General features: G+C 49.1%; 1 protein-coding gene across 1 annotated transcript in view; it reads right to left on the bottom strand.

Moving 5' to 3' along the window:
- Positions 1-540: 540 nt before the first annotated feature.
- LOC132386255 (ras-interacting protein 1-like) overlaps positions 541-22,004 on the bottom strand; it is a 29,037-nt gene continuing 7,573 nt past the window's right edge. The window contains 7 exon segments of the mRNA XM_059958531.1: positions 541-2,078; positions 3,032-3,179; positions 3,531-3,703; positions 5,114-5,339; positions 6,973-7,088; positions 8,254-8,390; positions 11,249-11,286. Of these exon segments, the coding sequence (XP_059814514.1) occupies positions 1,897-2,078; positions 3,032-3,179; positions 3,531-3,703; positions 5,114-5,339; positions 6,973-7,088; positions 8,254-8,390; positions 11,249-11,286 (1,020 nt within the window). The 3' untranslated portion in view covers positions 541-1,896.

Here is a 22,004-nt window from a genome sequence, read left to right as displayed (position 1 = left end):
GTGGGGAGGAAGGGCCTCTGGTGGTGAGAGAGAGAGTCTGTGTGTCTGTGAGTGTGTTTGTGTGTCTGTGAGTGTGAGTGTCTGTGTGTTTGTGAGTGTGTCTGTGAGTGTGTGTGTGTGAGTGTGTGTGTGTGAGTGTGTGTGTGTCTGTGAGTGTGAGTGTGTTTGTGTGTCTGTGAGTGTGTGTGTGTGTGTGAGTGTGTGTGTGTGAGTGTGTGTGTGTCTGTGAGTGTGAGTGTGTTTGTGTGTCTGTGAGTGTGTGTGTGTGAGTGTGTGTGTGTCTGTGAGTGTGTGTGTGTGAGTGTGTGTGTGTGAGTGTGTGTGTGTCTGTGAGTGTGAGTGTGTTTGTGTGTCTGTGAGTGTGTGTGTGTGTGTCTGTGAGTGTGTGTGTGTGTGTGTGTCTGTGAGTGTGTCTGTGAGTGTGTGTGTGTGAGTGTGTGTGTGTCTGTGAGTGTGTGTGTGTCTGTGTCTGTGAGTGTGAGTGTGTCTGTGAGTGTGTGTGTCTGTGAGTGTGTGTGTGTGTCTGTGAGTGTTTGAGTATGTGTGTTTGAGTGTGTGTGAGTGAGTGTGAGTGTGTGTGTGTGTGTGTGTGTGTCTGTGAGTGTGAGTGTGTGTGTGTCTGTGAGTGTGTTTGTGAGTGTGTTTGTGTGTCTGTGAGTGTGAGTGTGTGTGTGTCTGTGAGTGTGTCTGTGAGTGTGTGTGTCTGTGAGTGTGTGTGTGTGTCTGTGAGTGTTTGAGTATGTGTGTTTGAGTGTGTGTGAGTGAGTGTGAGTGTGTGTGTGTGTGCGTGTGTGTGCGTGTGTGTGTGTGTGAGTGTGTGTGTGTGAGTGTGTGTGTGTGAGTGTGAGTGTGTGTGTGTGCGTGTGTGTGTGTGTGTGCGTGTGTGTGTGTGTGTGTGAGTGTGTGTGTGTGTGTGAGTGTGTGTGTGTGTGAGTTTGTGTGTGTGTGTGTGTGAGTGTGAGTGTGTGTGTGTGCGTGTGTGTGTGTGTGTGAGTGTGAGTGTGTGTGTGCGTGTGTGTGTGTGTGTGTGAGTGTGTGTGTGTGTGTGAGTGTGTGTGTGTGTGTGAGTTTGTGTGTGTGTGTGTGAGTGTGTGTGTGTGTGTGTGTGTGTGTGAGTGTGTGTGTGCGTGTGTGTGTGTGTGTGTGTGTGTGTGTGTGTGTGAGAGAGAGAGAGCCAGTCATACATACCTCTCACAGTCTCTCTCACATTCCGAGACAGACACACACACTCATTCATATACACATGCATACACACCCCACAGTCACACTCACACACGCATAAACACACGCAGTCACACTCACACACACAGACACAAACACACACACAGATGCACACTGACGCTGGCACACACACAGACAGAAACACCCCCACACACATTCAAGCACACACAGCCACACACACTCACAGACACATACACCCACACACTCAAACACACACACACTCACTCATTCATATACACATATGCACACACACAGACATGCTGATATAGACACACACACTCACACACAGACAGAAAGACGCCCATGCACACACTCACATACAGGCACACATACACTCACACACACTGACATACACACTCACAGACACACACTCACACACAGGCACACACTCACTCATATATACATTTGCACACACACACACACAATGAGAGTGTGAGAGACTACCTACGGTGGGCTATGAAGAGGAGGTCCCCTGTCACAGACATGGTGGGAGATAGAACTCACACGTTAACAATCAGAGTGGGGGAAGGGATCTCTTTCACTCAGTCAGGGAGGGGCAGAGTCGCCCCAGATCTTCCCCCTGCCTCGCCGGGATCAGAAAGTTGCCCAGATGGACCTGCGCGGTGGGAGTCGTGGGGTGGTGGATGGGGACAAGGGAGAAGAGAGGGTGCTCCCTCAGAAGGGGGGCCGTTGGTTGGCGGGGAGGGTCTCCTTGGCCCGCTTCCACAGGAAGGTACGGAGGTGCTGGAGTTGCCGATGAAGATCGTCGCTGGGCAGTGGCTCTGACAGGGAGAGACGAAAGCCCGAGGACGGCAGGATGAGGGGCGGGTGCTCGGTAAAACTTTCGAAGATGTCGCCTGTCCAGGTGGAGAGGTGGGGAGAGGGAGAGGGGGGAGGTGGGAAGGGAGGGGGAGAGAGAGTCAGACAGTGGTTAGAGTTGTGCTGTACACACTGAGGAAGGGGAGTGAGGGTGTTGAACGCCTGGTTACTGCAGTGAGGGAGAAGTGTTTGGAAGGAGGGCCTGAGAAGGGGTAAGAGGATGGAGGAAGAGGGGAGAGGGAGGGAATAATTGGGAGAGGGTCACCCTCCTTCTCTCCCCTCCCTACATTACTCCCTCTTTCTCCCACCCTCCTTTCTTTTTCCCTCTTTCTGCCTTTCCTCCTCTCTCGCCCTCTCAACAACCGACATTCTCCTCTCTTCTCCCTCCCTTCCCACCTACCCTTCCCTTCCCACTCCACCTCCATTCCCTCCCTCTCCTCTCCTTCCTTCTCACCCTTCCTTTCCTCCCTTTCCCTCCCCTTCCCTCTCCCCTTCCCTCTCCCCTTCCTCCCTTTCCCCTTTCTTCTCCCTCCCTCTCCCCCTTCCTGTCCTTTCCTCTCCCCCTTTTCGTCCTTCCCTCTCCCCTTCCCCTTCTCCCTCCTCTCCCCTTCCCTTCTCCCTCCCTCTCCCCTTCCCCTTCTCCCTCCCTCTCCCCTTCCCCTCCCTCCTCTCCCCCTTCTCCCTCCCTCCCTCTCCCCTTCCCCTCCCTCCCTCTCCCCTTCCCCTTCTCCCTCCCTCCCTCTCCCCTTCCCCTCCCTCCTTCTCCTCTTCTCCCTCCTTCTCCTCTTCTCCTCCCCCCCTCCCTCTCCCCTTCCCCTCCCTCCCTCTCCCCTTCCCCTTCTCCCTCCCTCCCTCTCCCCTTCCCCTCCCTCCTTCTCCTCTTCTCCTCCCTCCTTCCCTCTCCTCCTTCCCCTCCTCTCCCCCCTCCCTACCACTGACATTCTCTTCTCCTCTTCCATTTTCCCACCCTCCCTCCTTCTCTTTCCGGTACCTTTTTCCAGCTCCTCCACAGCAGCAGTGGGGGGCTCCCAGGCTGGTGGTTTAGTTCGGGATGGTCCCAGTTGGTAGTTATTGAGGAGGTGATGTAATTGTGCTGGACTCAGGGCTGAATGGTCTTGCCGGAGTGAGTCCCAGCTCATCTGTGGAAAGGGGAGGGGTCACAAGCTGTCTGTCACTGCATACGACCCCTCACTCTTCACCAAGCCCTTCTCACGTTGGCTACACCACCACGTCCCCTTCTCACCCCCGTCTCTCTTCCTTCTCTCTCCCCTTCCCTCTCCCTCTCACCTTCTCTCTTTCTCCCTCCCTCCCACTTTCATCCCCACTCTCCCCCTCTCTCTACCCTCCTTTCTCCCCCACCACCCCTACTCCAACCTCTCCTCAGTGCTCTCCTCCTCACTCCCTCCTCTATCTTACTTTCTCCCCTTCTCTCCCCCTCACTTTCACGCCCTCCCTCTTCCTCCTCTCTCTCCCCTCCTCCCATCTCTCACCTGTAACAAGCTGGTCTTGGGCACGCACAGTAGATTGACAGTGGCTGAGAGTTTTTGAAAGTAGCGCCCAGCGATTTCCCCGAGCCCGGCCGCCTGCAGCCAGTCCAGCACCAGGTCCAGGTTGGTTCGAATCTGCACAGCCCGAGTCCACTGGTAGAAGGGACCGATCTCTCCTGTGGGAGGGAGCAGAGGTCAGGACACCTGCCGGACACTGGGAATGAGGCCCAGAATCATCATTAACATGGGAACTCCCGCAGAATTCCCAACTATTTTCCTATTGAATTCCCCGTAGAATCTTTATTGAACCTCTTCAGAATTCTCAACAGAAATCCTATTGGACCCCAGCAATTTCTCAACAGAATCCCTTTTTGAATCTCAGTAGAATTCCCAACAGAACCCCTGTTGAAACCCAATAGAATTCCCAACAGAACCCCTGTTGAAACCCAGTAGAATTCCCAACAGAACCCCTGTTGAAACCCAATAGAATTCCCAACAGAACCCCTGTTGAAACCCAGTAGAATCCCCAACAGAACCCCTGTTGAAACCCAATAGAATTCCCAACAGAACCCCTGTTGAAACCCAATAGAATTCCCAACAGAACCCCTGTTGAAACCCAATAGAATTCCCAACAGAACCCCTGTTGAAACCCAATAGAATTCCCAACAGAACCCCTGTTGAAACCCAATAGAATTCCCAACAGAACCCCTGTTGAAACCCAATAGAATTCCCAACAGAACCCCTGTTGAAACCCAATAGAATTCCCAACAGAACCCCTGTTGAAACCCAGTAGAATTCCCAACAGAACCCCTGTTGAAACCCAATAGAATTCCCAACAGAACCCCTGTTGAAACCCAATAGAATTCCCAACAGAACCCCTGTTGAAACCCAATAGAATTCCCAACAAAACACCTGTTGAAACCCAATAGAATTCCCAACAAAACACCTGTTGAAACCCAATAGAATTCCCAACAGAACCCCTGTTGAAACCCAATAGAATTCCCAACAGAACCCCTGTTGAAACCCAATAGAATTCCCAACAGAACCCCTGTTGAAACCCAATAGAATTCCCAACAAAACCCCTATTGAAACCCAGTAGAATTCCCAACAGAACCCCTGTTGAAACCCAATAGAATTCCCAACAGAACCCCTGTTGAAACCCAATAGAATTCCCAACAGAACCCCTGTTGAAACCCAATAGAATTCCCAACAAAACCCCTATTGAAACCCAGTAGAGTTCCCAACAGAACCCTTGTTGAAACCCAATAGAATTCCCAACAGAACCCCTGTTGAAACCCAATAGAATTCCCAACAGAACCCCTGTTGAAACCCAGTAGAATTCCCAACAAAACACCTGTTGAAACCCAATAGAGTTCCCAACAAAATCCAAATTGAAACCCAGTAGAATTCCCAACAGAACCCCTGTTGAAATCCAGCAGAATTCCCAACAAAATCCAAATTGAACTGCATCTTTGCAGAATCTGTTTAATTCCCAATGTAGTCCTTGCTAATCCCCACAGAATCCGGAAAGAATCTTCAAATTGTCCTGCTTCCCTCCTCCCTCTCCCAGCCGTCCTGGCCCTCACCTCTCTCCATGAGGGTGTTGAGCAGAGAGGTGTTGCAGAAGAAGAACAGGTAGCCAAACATCTGGTCACGGAGCTCTGCGTGCAGGAGGGAGCGCCGGGCGAGCGCCAGGGTGCGGCTGAACAGCGACAGCACCCGGGCCACGCCTGCCGGTGCATGCGGTGCCCCCTCGGCGGCCCCCGCAAAGGGGTTCGTATCCAGTAGCGCTGGCAGCACCGAGTACAGACCCTGGGGGACGGGGAGAGCGGGGTAGACAGGACAGTGGGAGGGAGAGGGACGGGAGAGTGCGAAGGAGGTACGAAGGGGAGAGCAAAGAGATCGAGGTGGACAGAGGGAGGAGGGGAGAGTAGGAGAGGGACTAGGGGAGGTGGGGTGTGAGAAGAATGGAGAGGAGAGTGGGGAGGGATGGATGGGAGAGGGTGGTGAAGGGGAAGGGAGTCAGAAGGAGGAGGGACAGATTGATGTCAGTGTAACAGTGCCCTGATGAGGTAATCGCCATCGATGATCTGACAGCTGACACAGACTTGTAAGGTGATACACAAATGGTGTCAGCGATGTAATGCACGTAATCCTGAGGTAACACACACACACAGTCAGCAATGTAACACTTGTACTTCTGGCATGATCGTGATAATGACATGCTGACATTAGTCTACACAGACTGGTGATACACAGAATAGAATGATGAAATGGTACATGTGGAGATGACGCAGTACGCACAGATGATGGTATTATCAAATGGCGATGATGTAGTACACACGGTGATGATGTAGTACACATGGTGATGATGTAGTACACATGGTGATGATGTAGTACACACGGTGATGATGTAGTACACATGGTGATGATGTAATACACATGGTGATGATGTAGTACACATGGTGATGATGTAGTACACACAATGATGTAATACACACGGCAATGATGCTGTACAGACAGTGATGATGTAATACAGATGGTGATGATGCTGTACACAGTGATGATGTAATACACATGGCGATGATGTAATACACACGGCGATGATGTAGTACACACAGCGATGATGTAATACACATGGTGATGATGTAATACACACTGTGATGATGTAGTACACACAGTGACAATGTAGAACACATATGATGATGTAACGCACACGGTGAAGATGAAGAACACATGTGATGATGTCATACACATGGGGACGACGTAATACACACGGCGATGATGCTGTACACACAGTGATGATGTAATACAGATGATGATGATGCTGTACACAGTGATGATGTAATACACATGGCGATGATGTAGAACACGTGATGATGTCATACACACAGCGATGATGCTGTACACACAGTGATGATGTAATACACACGGTGATCATGTAGTACACACGATGATGATGTAATACACATGGTGATGATGTAGTACAAATGACGATGATGTAGAACACATGCAATGATGTAGAACACATGCGATGATGATGTAATACACATGGCGATGATGTAATACACATGTGATGATGTAGAACACCTGCGATGATGTAATACACATGATGATGATGTAATACACATGGTGATGATGTAATACACATGTGATGATGTAGAACACATGCGATGATGTAATACAGACGATGATGATGTAATACACATGGTGATGATGTAGTACACATGGCGATGATGTAGAACACATGTGATGATGTAATACACACGGCGATGATGCTGTACACACGGTGATGATGCTGTACACAGTGATGATGTAATACACACGGTGATCATGTAGTACACACGACGATGATGCGATAGGCAGGATGATGTAGTACGCATGGGGATGATGATGTAATGTGTACAGGATGAGGTGGACCAGGTGCTGATGGGTGTGCACTGACCTTAGTGACATAGTACACACACTGCTGGAAGGTGTACATAATGACCTCGTCCAGCAGCAACATGGCTTCTTCACACGACTCCAGGTCCTGAGAGTCCGACGGGTCATCCCAGAAATCTGTGGGGAGGTGCGGGATCAATCAGGCTTAACATCACTGAGAGAACAACTGAACTACACTCAGTAATAAAAAGTAAAAATAAAGAAGTACTGAGGTGTGTTCCTGTGTCCAGAAACTGGATGGTAGAGGGGAAGAAAGTTTCTGAGTCACTGAGTGTGAGCCTTCAGGCTCCTCATCTCCTCCCTCACAGTAGCAAGGACTGTCGGCTGAGGGGGTGAAGCTGCCTTTTTGCCTTTTTGAGGCATCGCTCCTTGAAGATGTCCTGGATCCTGGGCAGGCCAGTGCCCATGAAGGAGCTGACATGCAGCTTCTTTCGATCCTTTGGATTGGAGCCTTTCCCCGTCCCACCAGACCAGACGGTGATGCTCTCCATGGTCCAGCTGAAGAAATTTGTGAACGTCTTTGGTGACATATCAAATCTCCTCAAACTTCTAGTGAAATACAGCCACTGTCTCGCCTTGTTTATAGCTGTATCAATATGTTGGGTCTAGGTTAGATTCTCAAAGATATTGTTGACACCCAGGAACTTGGATTTGCTCACTCTCTCCACTTATGATCCCTCAATAAGGACAGCTGTGTTCCCTCATTTTACCCCGTCTGAAGTCCACAACCAGTTCTTCAGTCTTGCTGGCGTTGAGTGCCAGGTCGTTGCTGTGGCACCACTCCAGCAGCTGATCAGTCTTGCTGGCGTTGAGTGCCAGGTCGTTGCTGTGGCACCACTCCAGCAGCTGATCAGTCTTGCTGGCGTTGAGTGCCAGGTCGTTGCTGTGGCACCACTCCAGCAGCTGATCAGTCTTGCTGGCGTTGAGTGCCAGGTCGTTGCTGTGGCACCACTCCAGCAGCTGATCAGTCTTGCTGGCGTTGAGTGCCAGGTCGTTGCTGTGGCACCACTCCAGCAGCTGACATGCAGCTTGCTCCGGCACACCTTCACTGATTTTGAGGGAGGAGAGGGTTGAACTTCCCCAGAGGTGCACATGGGGGAGCGAGAGGGGAGAGGTGGGGAGGCAAGAGGCTTGATGAATAAAGGAGGAATAAGGGAGAGGTGGCAAGATGGAGTGATGAGGGATGAAGTTGAAGGGTAGGCAAGGCAAGGAGGATGACAGCTGTAGGGAGCAGGATGCTGAGGGTGTCCGGAGAGGTGAGTGAAGGAAAGCACTCTCCTACCATCGTCTCTCTCCACCTCGGCTGCCTTCCGCTGTGCAAAGTTCAAGAGCTCCACGGCATTGGCCATCCAGAACATCAGGGGTCGCAAGTCAGGGGTCATGGCCTCCGCCCCTTTCTCGGAACCTTCCGGAGGCTGACTGGTGGGAGAGGGTCAAAGGTTAATGCAATAATTCTTGCCTCCTCCTTACCTCTGTAACCCCCATACTCCCCATCCTCCTGTTCAAACCCCTCCCTATCTCTGTAACCCCCACACTCCCCATCCTCCTGTTCAAACCCCTCCCTATCTCTGTAACCCCCACACTCCCCATCCTCCTGTTCAAACCCCTCCCTCACCCACTCTCTATCTGTAACCCCCACACTCCCTGTCCTCCTGTTCAAACCCCTCCCTATCTCTGTAACACCCACACTCCCTGTCCTCCTGTTCAAACACCTCCCTCACCCACTCTCTATCTCTGTAATCCCTACACACCCGTCCTCCTGTTCAAACCCCTCCCTATCTCTGTAACCCCTACACTCCCCGTCCTCCTGTTCAAACCCCTCCCTCACCCACTCTCTCTCTGTAATCCCCACACTCCCTGTCTTCCTGTTCAAAACCCTCCGTCACCCCCTCCCTATCTCTGTAACCCCCACACTCCCTGTCCTCCTGTTCGAACCCCTCCCTCTCTGTAACCCCTACACTCCCTGTCCTCCTGTTCGAACCCCTCCCTATCTCTGTAACCCCCACACTCCCTGTCTTCCTGTTCAAACCCCTCCCTATCTGTAACCCCCACACTCCCTGTTCAAACCCCTCCTATCTCCGTAGCCACTACACTCCCTGTCCTCCTGTTCAAACCCCTCCCTATCTCTGTAACCCCCACACTCCCTGTCCTCCTGTTTAAACCCCTCCCTATCTGTAACCCCTACACTCCCTGTCCTCCTGTTCGAACCCCTCCCTATCTCTGTAACCCCCACACTCCCTGTACTCCTGTTTAAACCCCTCCCTATCCCTGTAACCCCTACACTCCCTGTCCTCCTGTTCAAACCCCTCCCTATCTCTGTAACCCCCACACTCCCTGTCCTCCTGTTTAAACCCCTCCCTATCTCTGTAACCCCTACACTCCCTGTCCTCCTGTTCGAACCCCTCCCTATCTCTGTAACCCCCACACTCCCTGTCTTCCTGTTCAAACCCCTCCCTATCTGTAACCCCCACACTCCCTGTCTTCCTGTTCAAACCCCTCCCTATCTGTAACCCCCACACTCCCTGTCCTCCTGTTCAAACCCCTCCCTATCTCTGTAACCCCTACACTCCCTGTCCTCCTGTTCAAACCCCTCCCTATCTCTGTAACCCCTACACTCCCTGTCCTCCTGTTCAAACCCCTCCCTGTCTCTGTAACCCCTACACTCCCTGTCCTCCTGTTCGAACCCCTCCCCCCTTCTCCCTATCTCTGTAACCCCCACACTCTCTGTCCTCCTGTTCAAACCCCTCCCTATCTCTGTAACCCCTACACTCCCTGTCCTCCTGTTCAAACCCCTCCCTGTCTCTGTAACCCCTACACTCCCTGTCCTCCTGTTCGAACCCCTCCCCCCTTCTCCCTATCTCTGTAACCCCCACACTCTCTGTCCTCCTGTTCAAACCCCTCCCTATCTCTATAACCCCTACAGACCCCATCCTCCTGTTCAAACCCGTCCCTCACCCACTCTCTATCTGTAACCCCCACACTCTCTGTCCTCCTGTTCAAACCCCTCCCTATCTCTGTAACCCCTACAGACCCCATCCTCCTGTTCAAACCCCTCCCTCACCCACTCCCTATCTCTGTAACCCCCACACTCCCTGTCCTCCTGTTCAAACCCCTCCCCCCTTCTCCCTATCTCTGTAACCCCCACACTCCCTGTCCTCCTGTTCTAACCCCTCGCTATCTCTGTAACCCCTACACACCCCATTCTCCTGTTCAAACCCCTCCCTCACCCACTCCCTATCTCTGTAACCCCCACACTCTCTGTCCTCCTGTTCAAACCCCTCCGCCCTTCTCCCTATCTCTGTAACCCCCACACTCCCCATCCTCCTGTTCAAACCCCTCCCTATCTCTGTAACCCCCACACTCCCCATCCTCCTGTTCAAACCCCTCCCTATCTCTGTAACCCCCACACTCTCTGTCCTCCTGTTCAAACCCCTCCCTATCTCTGTAACCCCTACACACCCCATCCTCCTGTTCAAACCCCTCCCTCACCCACTCTCTATCTGTAACCCCCACACTCCCCATCCTCCTGTTCAAACCCCTCCCTCACCCACTCTCTATCTCTGTAACCCCCCACCCCCTCCATATCTCTAACAGCTACGCTCCTCGTCCTCCTGTTCAAACCGCTCCCCCTTTCTCCCTATCTCTGTAACCCCCACACTCTCTGTCCTCCTGTTCAAACCCCTCCCTATCTCTGTAACCCCTACACTCCCTGTCCTCCTGTTCAAACCCCTCCCTCACCCACTCTCTATCTGTAACCCCCACACTCCCCATCCTCCTGTTCAAACCCCTCCCTCACCCACTCTCTATCTCTGTAACCCCTACACACCCGTACTCCTGTTCAAACCCCTCCCCCTTCTCCCTATCTCTGTAACCCCCACACTCCCTGTCCTCCTGTTCAAACCCCTCCCCCTTCTCCCTATCTCTGTAACCCCTACACTCCCTGTCCTCCTGTTCAAACCCCTCCCCCTTCTCCCTATCTCTGTAACCCCCACACTCCCTGTCCTCCTGTTCAAACCCCTCTCTATCTCTGTAACCACTACACTCCCCATCCTCCTGTTCAAACCCCTCCCTCACCCACTCTATCTCTGTAACCCCCTACACTCCCCGTCCTCCTGTTCAAACCCCTCCCTCACCCCCTCCCTATCTCTGTAACACCTACACTCCCCATCCTTCTGTTCAAACCCCTCCCTCACCCACTCTCTGTCTCTGTAACCCCTACACACCCTGTCCTCCTGTTCAAACCCCTCCCTCACCCCCTGCCCTTGACATGACATTACCTCTCTGGTGGCCTCTCTCCCAGTTCTTTGATCTTCTCCTGTTTGTACAAAAGAGAGAGAGAGAGTCAACAACTTTGTGAGGAATCCCTCTGTTCCCTCCTCCTCGCTCCTCTGCCTGCTCCAAGCTGAGGAAATCTCAGAACCGGCCCTTTGGCCAAACTAGACTGTGGCAGCCCACGTGCCTTCTTGACTCGTTCCATTCCCCCCTCGCATTTTGTCTTTGTTATTTAGAATCAGAAACTGGCACTCACTGGGAATGAAAGGGTTAACATACGGGGAGTGTTTGAAGATGCTGAGCCCAGACTCACTGGGAATGAAAGGGTTAACTTATGGGGAGTGTTTGAAGATGCTGAGCCCAGACTCACTGGGAATGAAAGGGTTAACTTATGGGGAGTGTTTGAAGATGCTGAGCCCAGACTCACTGGGAATGAAAGGGTTAACTTACGGGGAGTGTTTGAAGATGCTGAGCCCAGACTCACTGGGAATGAAAGGGTTAACATACGGGGAGTGTTTGAAGATGCTGAGCCCAGACTCACTGGGAATGAAAGGGTTAACTTATGGGGAGTGTTTGAAGATGCTGAGCCCAGACTCACTGGGAATGAAAGGGTTAACATACGGGGAGTGTTTGAAGATGCTGAGCCCAGACTCACTGGGAATGAAAGGGTTAACTTATGGGGAGTGTTTGAAGCTGAGCCCAGACTCACTGGGAATGAAAGGGTTAACTTATGGGGAGTGTTTGAAGATGCTGAGCCCAGACTCACTGGGAATGAAAGGGTTAACTTATGGGGAGTGTTTGAAGATGCTGAGCCCAGACTCACTGGGAATGAAAGGGTTAACTTATGGGGAGTGTTTGAAGATGCTGAGCCCAGACTCACTGGGAATGAAAGGGTTAACATACGGGGAGTGTTTGAAGATGCTGAGCCCAGACTCACTGGGAATGAAAGGGTTAACATACGGGGAGTGTTTGAAGATGCTGAGCCCAGACTCACTGGGAATGAAAGGGTTAACTTATGGGGAGTGTTTGAAGATGCTGAGCCCAGACTCACTGGGAATGAAAGGGTTAACTTACGGGGAGTGTTTGAAGATGCTGAGCCCAGACTCACTGGGAATGAAAGGGTTAACTTATGGGGAGTGTTTGAAGATGCTGAGCCCAGACTCACTGGGAATGAAAGGGTTAACTTATGGGGAGTGTTTGAAGATGCTGAGCCCAGACTCACTGGGAATGAAAGGGTTAACTTATGGGGAGTGTTTGAAGATGCTGAGCCCAGACTCACTGGGAATGAAAGGGTTAACTTATGGGGAGTGTTTGAAGATGCTGAGCCCAGACTCACTGGGAATGAAAGGGTTAACTTATGGGGAGTGTTTGAAGATGCTGAGCCCAGACTCACTGGGAATGAAAGGGTTAACTTACGGGGAGTGTTTGAAGATGCTGAGCCCAGACTCACTGGGAATGAAAGGGTTAACTTACGGGGAGTGTTTGAAGATGCTGAGCCCAGACTCACTGGGAATGAAAGGGTTAACTTATGGGGAGTGTTTGAAGATGCTGAGCCCAGACTCACTGGGAATGAAAGGGTTAACTTATGGGGAGTGTTTGAAGATGCTGAGCCCAGACTCACTGGGAATGAAAGGGTTAACTTATGGGGAGTGTTTGAAGATGCTGAGCCCAGACTCACTGGGAATGAAAGGGTTAACATACGGGGAGTGTTTGAAGATGCTGAGCCCAGACTCACTGGGAATGAAAGGGTTAACATACGGGGAGTGTTTGAAGATGCTGAGCCCAGACTCACTGGGAATGAAAGGGTTAACTTATGGGGAGTGTTTGAAGATGCTGAGCCCAGACTCACTGGGAATGAAAGGGTTAACTTACGGGGAGTGTTTGAAGATGCTGAGCCCAGACTCACTGGGAATGAAAGGGTTAACTTATGGGGAGTGTTTGAAGATGCTGAGCCCAGACTCACTGGGAATGAAAGGGTTAACTTATGGGGAGTGTTTGAAGATGCTGAGCCCAGACTCACTGGGAATGAAAGGGTTAACTTATGGGGAGTGTTTGAAGATGCTGAGCCCAGACTCACTGGGAATGAAAGGGTTAACATACGGGGAGTGTTTGAAGATGCTGAGCCCAGACTCACTGGGAATGAAAGGGTTAACTTATGGGGAGTGTTTGAAGATGCTGAGCCCAGACTCACTGGGAATGAAAGGGTTAACATACGGGGAGTGTTTGAAGATGCTGAGCCCAGACTCACTGGGAATGAAAGGGTTAACTTATGGGGAGTGTTTGAAGATGCTGAGCCCAGACTCACTGGGAATGAAAGGGTTAACTTATGGGGAGTGTTTGAAGATGCTGAGCCCAGACTCACTGGGAATGAAAGGGTTAACTTACGGGGAGTGTTTGAAGATGCTGAGCCCAGACTCACTGGGAATGAAAGGGTTAACTTACGGGGAGTGTTTGAAGATGCTGAGCCCAGACTCACTGGGAATGAAAGGGTTAACTTATGGGGAGTGTTTGAAGATGCTGAGCCCAGACTCACTGGGAATGAAAGGGTTAACTTATGGGGAGTGTTTGAAGATGCTGAGCCCAGACTCACTGGGAATGAAAGGGTTAACTTATGGGGAGTGTTTGAAGATGCTGAGCCCAGACTCACTGGGAATGAAAGGGTTAACATACGGGGAGTGTTTGAAGATGCTGAGCCCAGACTCACTGGGAATGAAAGGGTTAACATACGGGGAGTGTTTGAAGATGCTGAGCCCAGACTCACTGGGAATGAAAGGGTTAACTTATGGGGAGTGTTTGAAGATGCTGAGCCCAGACTCACTGGGAATGAAAGGGTTAACTTACGGGGAGTGTTTGAAGATGCTGAGCCCAGACTCACTGGGAATGAAAGGGTTAACTTATGGGGAGTGTTTGAAGATGCTGAGCCCAGACTCACTGGGAATGAAAGGGTTAACTTATGGGGAGTGTTTGAAGATGCTGAGCCCAGACTCACTGGGAATGAAAGGGTTAACTTATGGGGAGTGTTTGAAGATGCTGAGCCCAGACTCACTGGGAATGAAAGGGTTAACATACGGGGAGTGTTTGAAGATGCTGAAGTGCAGAAAAATTAGGATCTCAGTGAAGCTATTGGATATTGACTGACCCAGACAGAGTGGATGTTCCCTGTGGTGGGGCAGTCCCGAATCAGAGGGCACCGCCTCAGAATAGAGGGATGCTAATCTCTTTCAGAGATGAGGAGGAATTTCTTTAGCCAGAGGGTGGTGAATCTGTGGAATTCATAGCCACAGACGGCTGTGGAGACCAAGTCATTGAGTATATTTAAAGTGGAGGTTGATAGGTTCTTGATTAGTCAGGATATCAAAGGTTACGGGGAGAAGGCAGGAGAATGAGGTTGAGTGGGATAATAAATCAGCCATGATGGAATGGGGGAACAGAATTAGAAACATAGAAAACCTATACAGGCTCTTCGGCCCACAAAGCTGTGCCAAACATGTCCCTTCCTGAGAAATTACCGAGGGTTACCTATAGCCCTCTATTTTTCTAAGCTCCATGTACCTGTCCAGGAGTCTCTTAAAACACCCTATCGTATCTGTCTCCACCACCATCGCCAGCAGCCGTCCACACACTCACCACTCTCTGTGTAAAAAACTTACCCCTGACATCTCCTCTGTACCTACTCCCCAGCACCTTAAACCTGTGCCCCTCTTGTGGCAACCATTTCAGCCCTGGGAAGAAGCCTCTGACTATCCACACAATCAATGCCTCTCATCACCCTGTACACCTCTATCAGGTCACCTCTCATCCTCTGTCACTCCAAGGAGAAAAGTCCGACTTCACTCAACCTATTCTCATAAGGCATGCTCCCCAATCCAGGCAACATCCTTGTAAATCTCCTCTGCACCCTCTCTATGGTTTCCACATCCTTCCTGTAGTGAGGTGACCAGAACTGAGCACAGTACTCCAAGTGAGGTCTGACCAGGGTCCTATATAGCTGCAACATTACCTCCCGGCTCCTAAACTGAATTCCACGATTGTTGAAGGCCAATACACCGTATGCCTTCTTAACCACAGAGTCAATCTGCGCAGCTGCTTTGAGTGTCCTATAGACTCGGACCCCAAGATCCCTCTGATCCTCCACACTGCCAAGAATCTTACCATTAATACTGTATTCTGCCATCATGTTTGACCTACCAAAGTGAACCACATCACACTTATCTGGGTTGAACTCCATCTGCCACTTCTCAGCCCAGTTTTGCATCCTATCAATGTCCCACTGTAACCTCTGACAGCCCTCCACACTATCCACAACACCCCCGACATTTGTGAAATCATCAAATTTACCAACCCATCCCTCTACTTCCTCATCCAGGTCATTTATAAAAAATCACAAAGAGTAAGGGTCCCAGAACAGATCCCTGAGACACACCACTGGTGACCGACCTCCATGCAGAATATGACCCGTCTCAATAAGCCTGGCATGAGGTACCTTACCAAATGCCTTGCTGAAATCCATATACACTACATCTACTGCTCTTCCCTCATCAATGTGTTTAGTCACATCCTCAAAAAAATTCAATAAAGCTCGCAAGGCATGACCTACCTTTCACAAAGCCATGCTGACTATTCCTAATCATATTTTGTCTCTCCAAATGCTCATAAATCCTGCCTGTCAGGATCTTTCAATTTCCTGGGCTATCTCTACTCCCTTTCTTGAATAAGGGAACAACATCTGCAACCCTCCAATCCTCCGGAACCTCTCCCATTCCCATTGATGATGCAAAGGTCATTGCCAGAGGCTCAGCAATCTCCTTCCTCACCTCCCACAGTAGCCTGGGGTATATCTCATCTGGTCCCGGTGACTTATCCAACTTGATGCTTTCCAAAAGCTCCTTGTTAATATCTACATGCTCAAGCTTTTCAGTCCACTGTAAATCATCCCTACCATCTCCTCTGTACCTTTTACCATTTTTCTGTAGTGAATACTGAAGCAAAGTATTCATTAAGTACCTCTGCTATCTCCTCCGGTTCCACTTCCACTGTCACACTTGAGTTGTCCTATTCTCTTACATCTTAACCTCTTGATCTTCACATACTTGTAGAATACCTTGGGGTTTTCCTTAACTCTGTCTGCCAAGGCCTTCTCATGGCCCCTTCTGGCTCTCCTAATTTCCTTCTTAAGGTCTTTCTTGCTAGCCTTATAATCTTCTAGATCTCTATTATCTAGTTTTTGAACCTTTTGTAAGCTTTTCTTTTCTTCTTGACAAGGTTTACAACAGCCTTTGTACACCACGGTTCCTGTAGCCTACCGTCCTTTCCCTGTCTCATTGGAACGTACCTATGCAGACGCCACACAAATATCCCCTGAACATTTGCCACACTCTTTCCGTACATTTCCCTGAGAACATCTGTTCCCAATCTGTTCCAAGTTCCTGCCTGACAGCCTCATATTTCCCCTCACTCACATTAAACATTTTCCTAACTTGTCTGTTCCTATCGCTTTCCAATGCTATGGCAAAGGAGATAGAATTGTGATCACTGTCTCCAAAATGCTCTCCCACTGAGACCTGACACCCGACCAGGTTCAATTTTTAAGCCCTTTCCTGCTAGCCTTATAATCTTCTAGATGTCTATCATTAACCTAGTTTTTTGAACCTTTCATAGACTCTTCTCTTTTTGACTTGATTTACAGTAGCCTTTGTACGCTACAGTTCCTGTACCCTACCGTCCTTTCCCCGTCTCATTGGAATTTATCTCTGCAGAACTGATGGTCCGAATCAGCTCATATGTCTTCTGATCTTATGAAGGCAGAGTACAGGGTTAACAGCAGGATTCTTTACAGTGTGAAGGAACAGAGGGATCGTGGGGTACATAGATTCATCAAAGTTGATGTGGTGATTAAGAATGCGTATGGTCTGTTGGCCTTCGTTAGCTGAGCTCAAGAGCTGTGAGGTAATGTTGTAAAACTCTGGTTAGACCAGACTTGGAATGAGGCTCAGTTCCGGTCGCCTCATACAGGAAGGGTGTGGGAGCTTTAGAGAGGGTGCAGAGGAGAATTTCCAGGATTTAAGGATAGGTTGAGCGAGTTAGGGTTATTTTCTTTGGAGTGAAGGAGAATGAAAGGTGATGATAGAAGATAAGAGGATTAGACTGAGTGGACAGACACAGACTTTTTCCCAGGGCAGAAATAGCTAATACAAGGGTGCATAATCTTAAGGAGATTGGAGAAAAGCATGGGTGGGGGTGTCAGATTATTTTACACGGAGGGTATGTAGAACACTCTGCTGGGGGTGGTGGTGGAGGCAGACACATTAGGGGTATCGAAGAGACGCTGAGATAGGGCACGTGGATGGTAGAAAAATGGAGGGTTATGGGGCAGGAGTTAGACCGACCTTGGAGGAACCTCACAGAGCAGCCCATCTTCTGGAACCTAGAAACATAGAAACATATGCAGGAGTAGGCCATTCGGCCCTTTGAGCCTGCACCGCCATTCAGTATGATCATGGCAGATCATCCAACTCAGAACCCTGAACCTGCTTTCTCTCCATACCCCCCCCCCCCCGATCCCTTTAGCTACAAGCGCCATATCTAACTTCCTCTTAAATATAGCCAATGAACCAGCCTCAACCGGTAGAGAATTCCACAGATTCACCACTCTCTGTGTGAAGAAGTTTTTCCTCATCTTGGTCCTAAAAGGCTTCCCCTTTATCCTTAAACTGTGACCCCTCGTTCTAGACTTCCCCAACATCGGAAACAATCTGCCTGCATCTAGCCTGTCCAATCCCTTTAGAATTTTATACGTTTCAATAAGATCCCCCCTTAATCTTCTAAATTCCAGTGAGTATAAGCCTAGTCGATCCAGTCTTTCTTCGTATGAAAGTCCTGCCATCCCAGGAATCAATCTGGTGAACCTTCTTTGTACTCCCTCTATGGCAAGAATGTCTTTCCTCAGATTTGAGGACCAAAACTGCACACAATACTCTAGGTGTGTTGTCACCAAGGCCTTGTACAACTGCAGTAGAACCTCCCTGCTCCTGTACTCAAATCCTTTTGCTATGAATGCCAACATACCATTTGCCTTTTTCACCGCCTGCTGGACCTGCATGCCCACCTTCAATGATTGGTGTACAATGACACCCAGGTCTCGATGCATCTCCCCTTTTCCTAATCGGCCACTGTTCAGATAATAATCTGTTTTCCTGTTCTTGCAACCAAAGTGGATAACCTCACATTTATCCACATTAAATTGCATCTGCCATGAATTTGCCCACTCACCTAACCTATCCAAGTCACCCTGCATCCTCTTAGCATCCTCCTCACAGCTAACACCGCCGCCCAGCTTTGTGTCATCCGCAAACTTTGAGATGCTGCATTTAATTCCCTCATCTAAATCATTAATATATATTGTAAACAACTGGGGTCCCAGCACTGAGCCTTGTGGTACCCCACTAGTCACTGCCTGCCATTCTGAAAAGGTCCCGTTTACTCCCACTCTTTGCTTCCTGTCTGCCAACCAATTCTCTATCCACATCAATACCATACCCCAAATACCGTGTGCTTTAAGTTTGCACACTAATCTCCTGTGTGGGACCTTGTCAAAAGCCTTTTGAAAATCTAAATATACCACATCCACTGGCTCTCCCCTATCCACTCTACTAGTTACATCTTCAAAAAATTCTATAAGATTCATCAGACATGATTTTCCTTTCATAAATCCATGCTGACTTTGTCCGATGATTTCACCTCTTTCCAAATGTACTGTTATCACATCTTTGATAACCGGGTCTAGCATTTTCCCCACCACCGACGTCAGACTAAACGGTCTATAATTCCCTAGTTTCTCTCTCCCTCCTTTTTTAAAAAGTGGGGTTACATTAGCCACCCTCCAATCCTCAGGGACTAATCCAGAATCCAAGGAGTTTTGAAAAATTATCACTAATGCATCCACTATTTCTTGGGCTACTTCCTTAAGCACTCTGGGATGCAGACCATCTGGCCCTAGGGATTTATCTGCCTTTAATCCCTTCAATTTACCTAACACCACTTCCCTACTAACATGTATTTCCCTCAGTTCCTCCACCTCACGAGACCCTCGGTCCCTTACTATTTCCGGAAGATTATTTATGTCCTCCTTAGTGAAGACAGAACCAAAGTAGTTATTCAACTGGTCTGCCATGTCTTTGTTCCCTATGATTAATCCACTGTTATCGGACTATTGAACGGACCCCCAGTACGATAAGACAGCTTATACCCCGCTGTTATCAGACTATTGAATGGTCCCCCAGTACGATAAGACAGCTTCTACCCCGCTGTTATCAGACTATTGAACGGTCCCCCAGTACGATAAGACAGCTTCTACCCCGCTGTTATCAGAGTATTGAACGGTCCCACCAGGCTCGAGGACGGCTTCTACTCCGCTATTATCAGACTATTGAACGGTCCCCCAGTACGATAAGACAGCTTCTACCCCGCTGTTATCAGACTATTGAACGGTCCCCCAGTACGATAAGACAGCTTCTACCCCGCTGTTATCAGACTATTGAACGGTCCCCCAGTACGATAAGACAGCTTATACCCCGCTGTTATCAGAGTATTGAACGGTCCCACCAGGCTCGAGGACGGCTTCTACTCCGCTATTATCAGACTATTGAACGGTCCCCCAGTACGATAAGACAGCTTCTAACCCGCTGTTATCAGACTATTGAACGGTCCCCAGTACGATAAGACAGCTTCTACCCCGCTGTTATCAGACTATTGAACGGTCCCCAGTACGATAAGACAGCTTCTACCCCGCTGTTATCAGACTATTGAACGGTCCCCAGTACGATAAGACAGCTTCTACCCCGCTGTTATCAGACTATTGAACGGTCCCCAGTACGATAAGACAGCTTCTACCCGCTGTTATCAGACTATTGAACGGTCCCCAGTACGATAAGACAGCTTCTACCCCGCTGTTATCAGACTATTGAACGGTCCCCAGTACGATAAGACAGCTTCTACCCCGCTGTTATCAGACTATTGAACGGTCCCCCAGTACGATAAGACAGCTTCTACCCGCTGTTATCAGACTATTGAACGGTCCCCCAGTACGATAAGACAGCTTCTACCCCGCTGTTATCAGACTATTGAACGGTTCCCAGTACGATAAGACAGCTTCTACCCCGCTGTTATCAGACTATTGAACGGTCCACCAGTACGATAAGACAGCTTCTACCCCGCTGTTATCAGACTATTGAACGGTCCACCAGTACGATAAGACAGCTTCTACCCCGCTGTTATCAGACTATTGAACGGTCCCCAGTACGATAAGACGGACTCTTGCCCTCACGATCTACCTCGTCGTGACTCTTGCACCTTGTTGTCTTTCTCTGTAACTGTAACACTTCATTCTGCATTCTGTTACTGTTTTCCCTTGTTCTACCTCGATGAACCATGTAATGATCTGATCTGTATGAGCAGTTGGTTACACAAGATTGTCACTGTCTCTTGGTACTTGGGACAAGATAAATTAATTATATTAATAATAAACAATAATAAACTAGCTACCAACACTAACTACTGATACTAGTACCTTCATGTACCCATCCCCACACCTCGGTATGTGTGCCAATTAAAAATAAAGTCCTAACCTATTCAACCTTTCTCTGTAACTCAGTTTTTCAAGTCCCAGCAACATCCTTGTAAACCTTCTCTGCACTCTTTCAACCTTATTAATATCCTTCCTGTAATTAGGTGTCAAAAACTGCACACAATACTCCAAATTCGGTCTCACCAATGTCTTATACAACCTCACCATAACATTCCAACTCTTATACTCAATACTTTGATTTATAAAGGCCAATGTACCAAAAGCTCTCTTCACGACCCTATCTACTTGTGACGCCACTTTTAGGGAATTTTGTATCTGTACTCCCAGATCCTTCTGTTCTACTGCACTCCTCAGTGTCCTACCATTTACCTTGTATGTTCTACCTTGGTTTTTCCTTCCAAAGTGCAATACCTCACACTTGTCCGCATTAAACTCCATCTGCCATTTTTCAGCCCATTTTTCCAGCTGGTCCAAATCCCTCTGCAAGCTTTGAAAACCTTCCTCACTGTCCACTACACCTCCAATCTTTGTAACATCAGCAAATTTGCTGATCCAATTTACCATATTATCATCCAGATCATTGATATAGATGACAAATAACAATGGACCCAGCACTGATCCCTGTGGCACACCACTAGTCACAGGCCTCCACTCAAAGAAGCAATCCTCCACTACCACACTCTGACTTCCCCATTGAGCCAATGTCTAATCCAATTTAGTACCTCTCCATGTATACCTCGCGACTGAATCTTCCTAACTAACCGCCCATGCGGGACCTTGTCAAAGGCCTTACTGAATTCCATGTAGACAACATCCACTGCCTTCCCTTCATCCACTTTCCTGGTAACCTCCTTGAAAAACTCTAATAGATTGGTTAAACATGACCCACCATACACAAAGCCATGTTGACGCTTGCTATCCTTGTTGTCCCTGTCTATCTAAATACTTGTAGATCCTATCTCTTAGTACTCCTTCCAATAATTTGCCTACTACCGATGTCAAACTTACCAGCCTATAATTTTCCGGATTACTTTTAGAGCCTTTTTTAAACAACGGAACTGCATGAACTATCCTCCAATCCTCCGGCACCTCACCCGTAGATACCGACATATTAAATATATCTGCCAGGGCCCCTGCAATTTCAACACTAGTCTCCTTCAAGGTCTGAGGGAATACCC

The sequence above is a fragment of the Hypanus sabinus genome, unplaced genomic scaffold (assembly GCF_030144855.1).
Source record: "Hypanus sabinus isolate sHypSab1 unplaced genomic scaffold, sHypSab1.hap1 scaffold_1073, whole genome shotgun sequence".
NCBI lineage: Eukaryota > Metazoa > Chordata > Chondrichthyes > Myliobatiformes > Dasyatidae > Hypanus > Hypanus sabinus.
The sequence above is the reverse complement of the archived record's forward strand: the minus strand, read 5'-3'. Positions and strand labels throughout refer to the sequence as shown.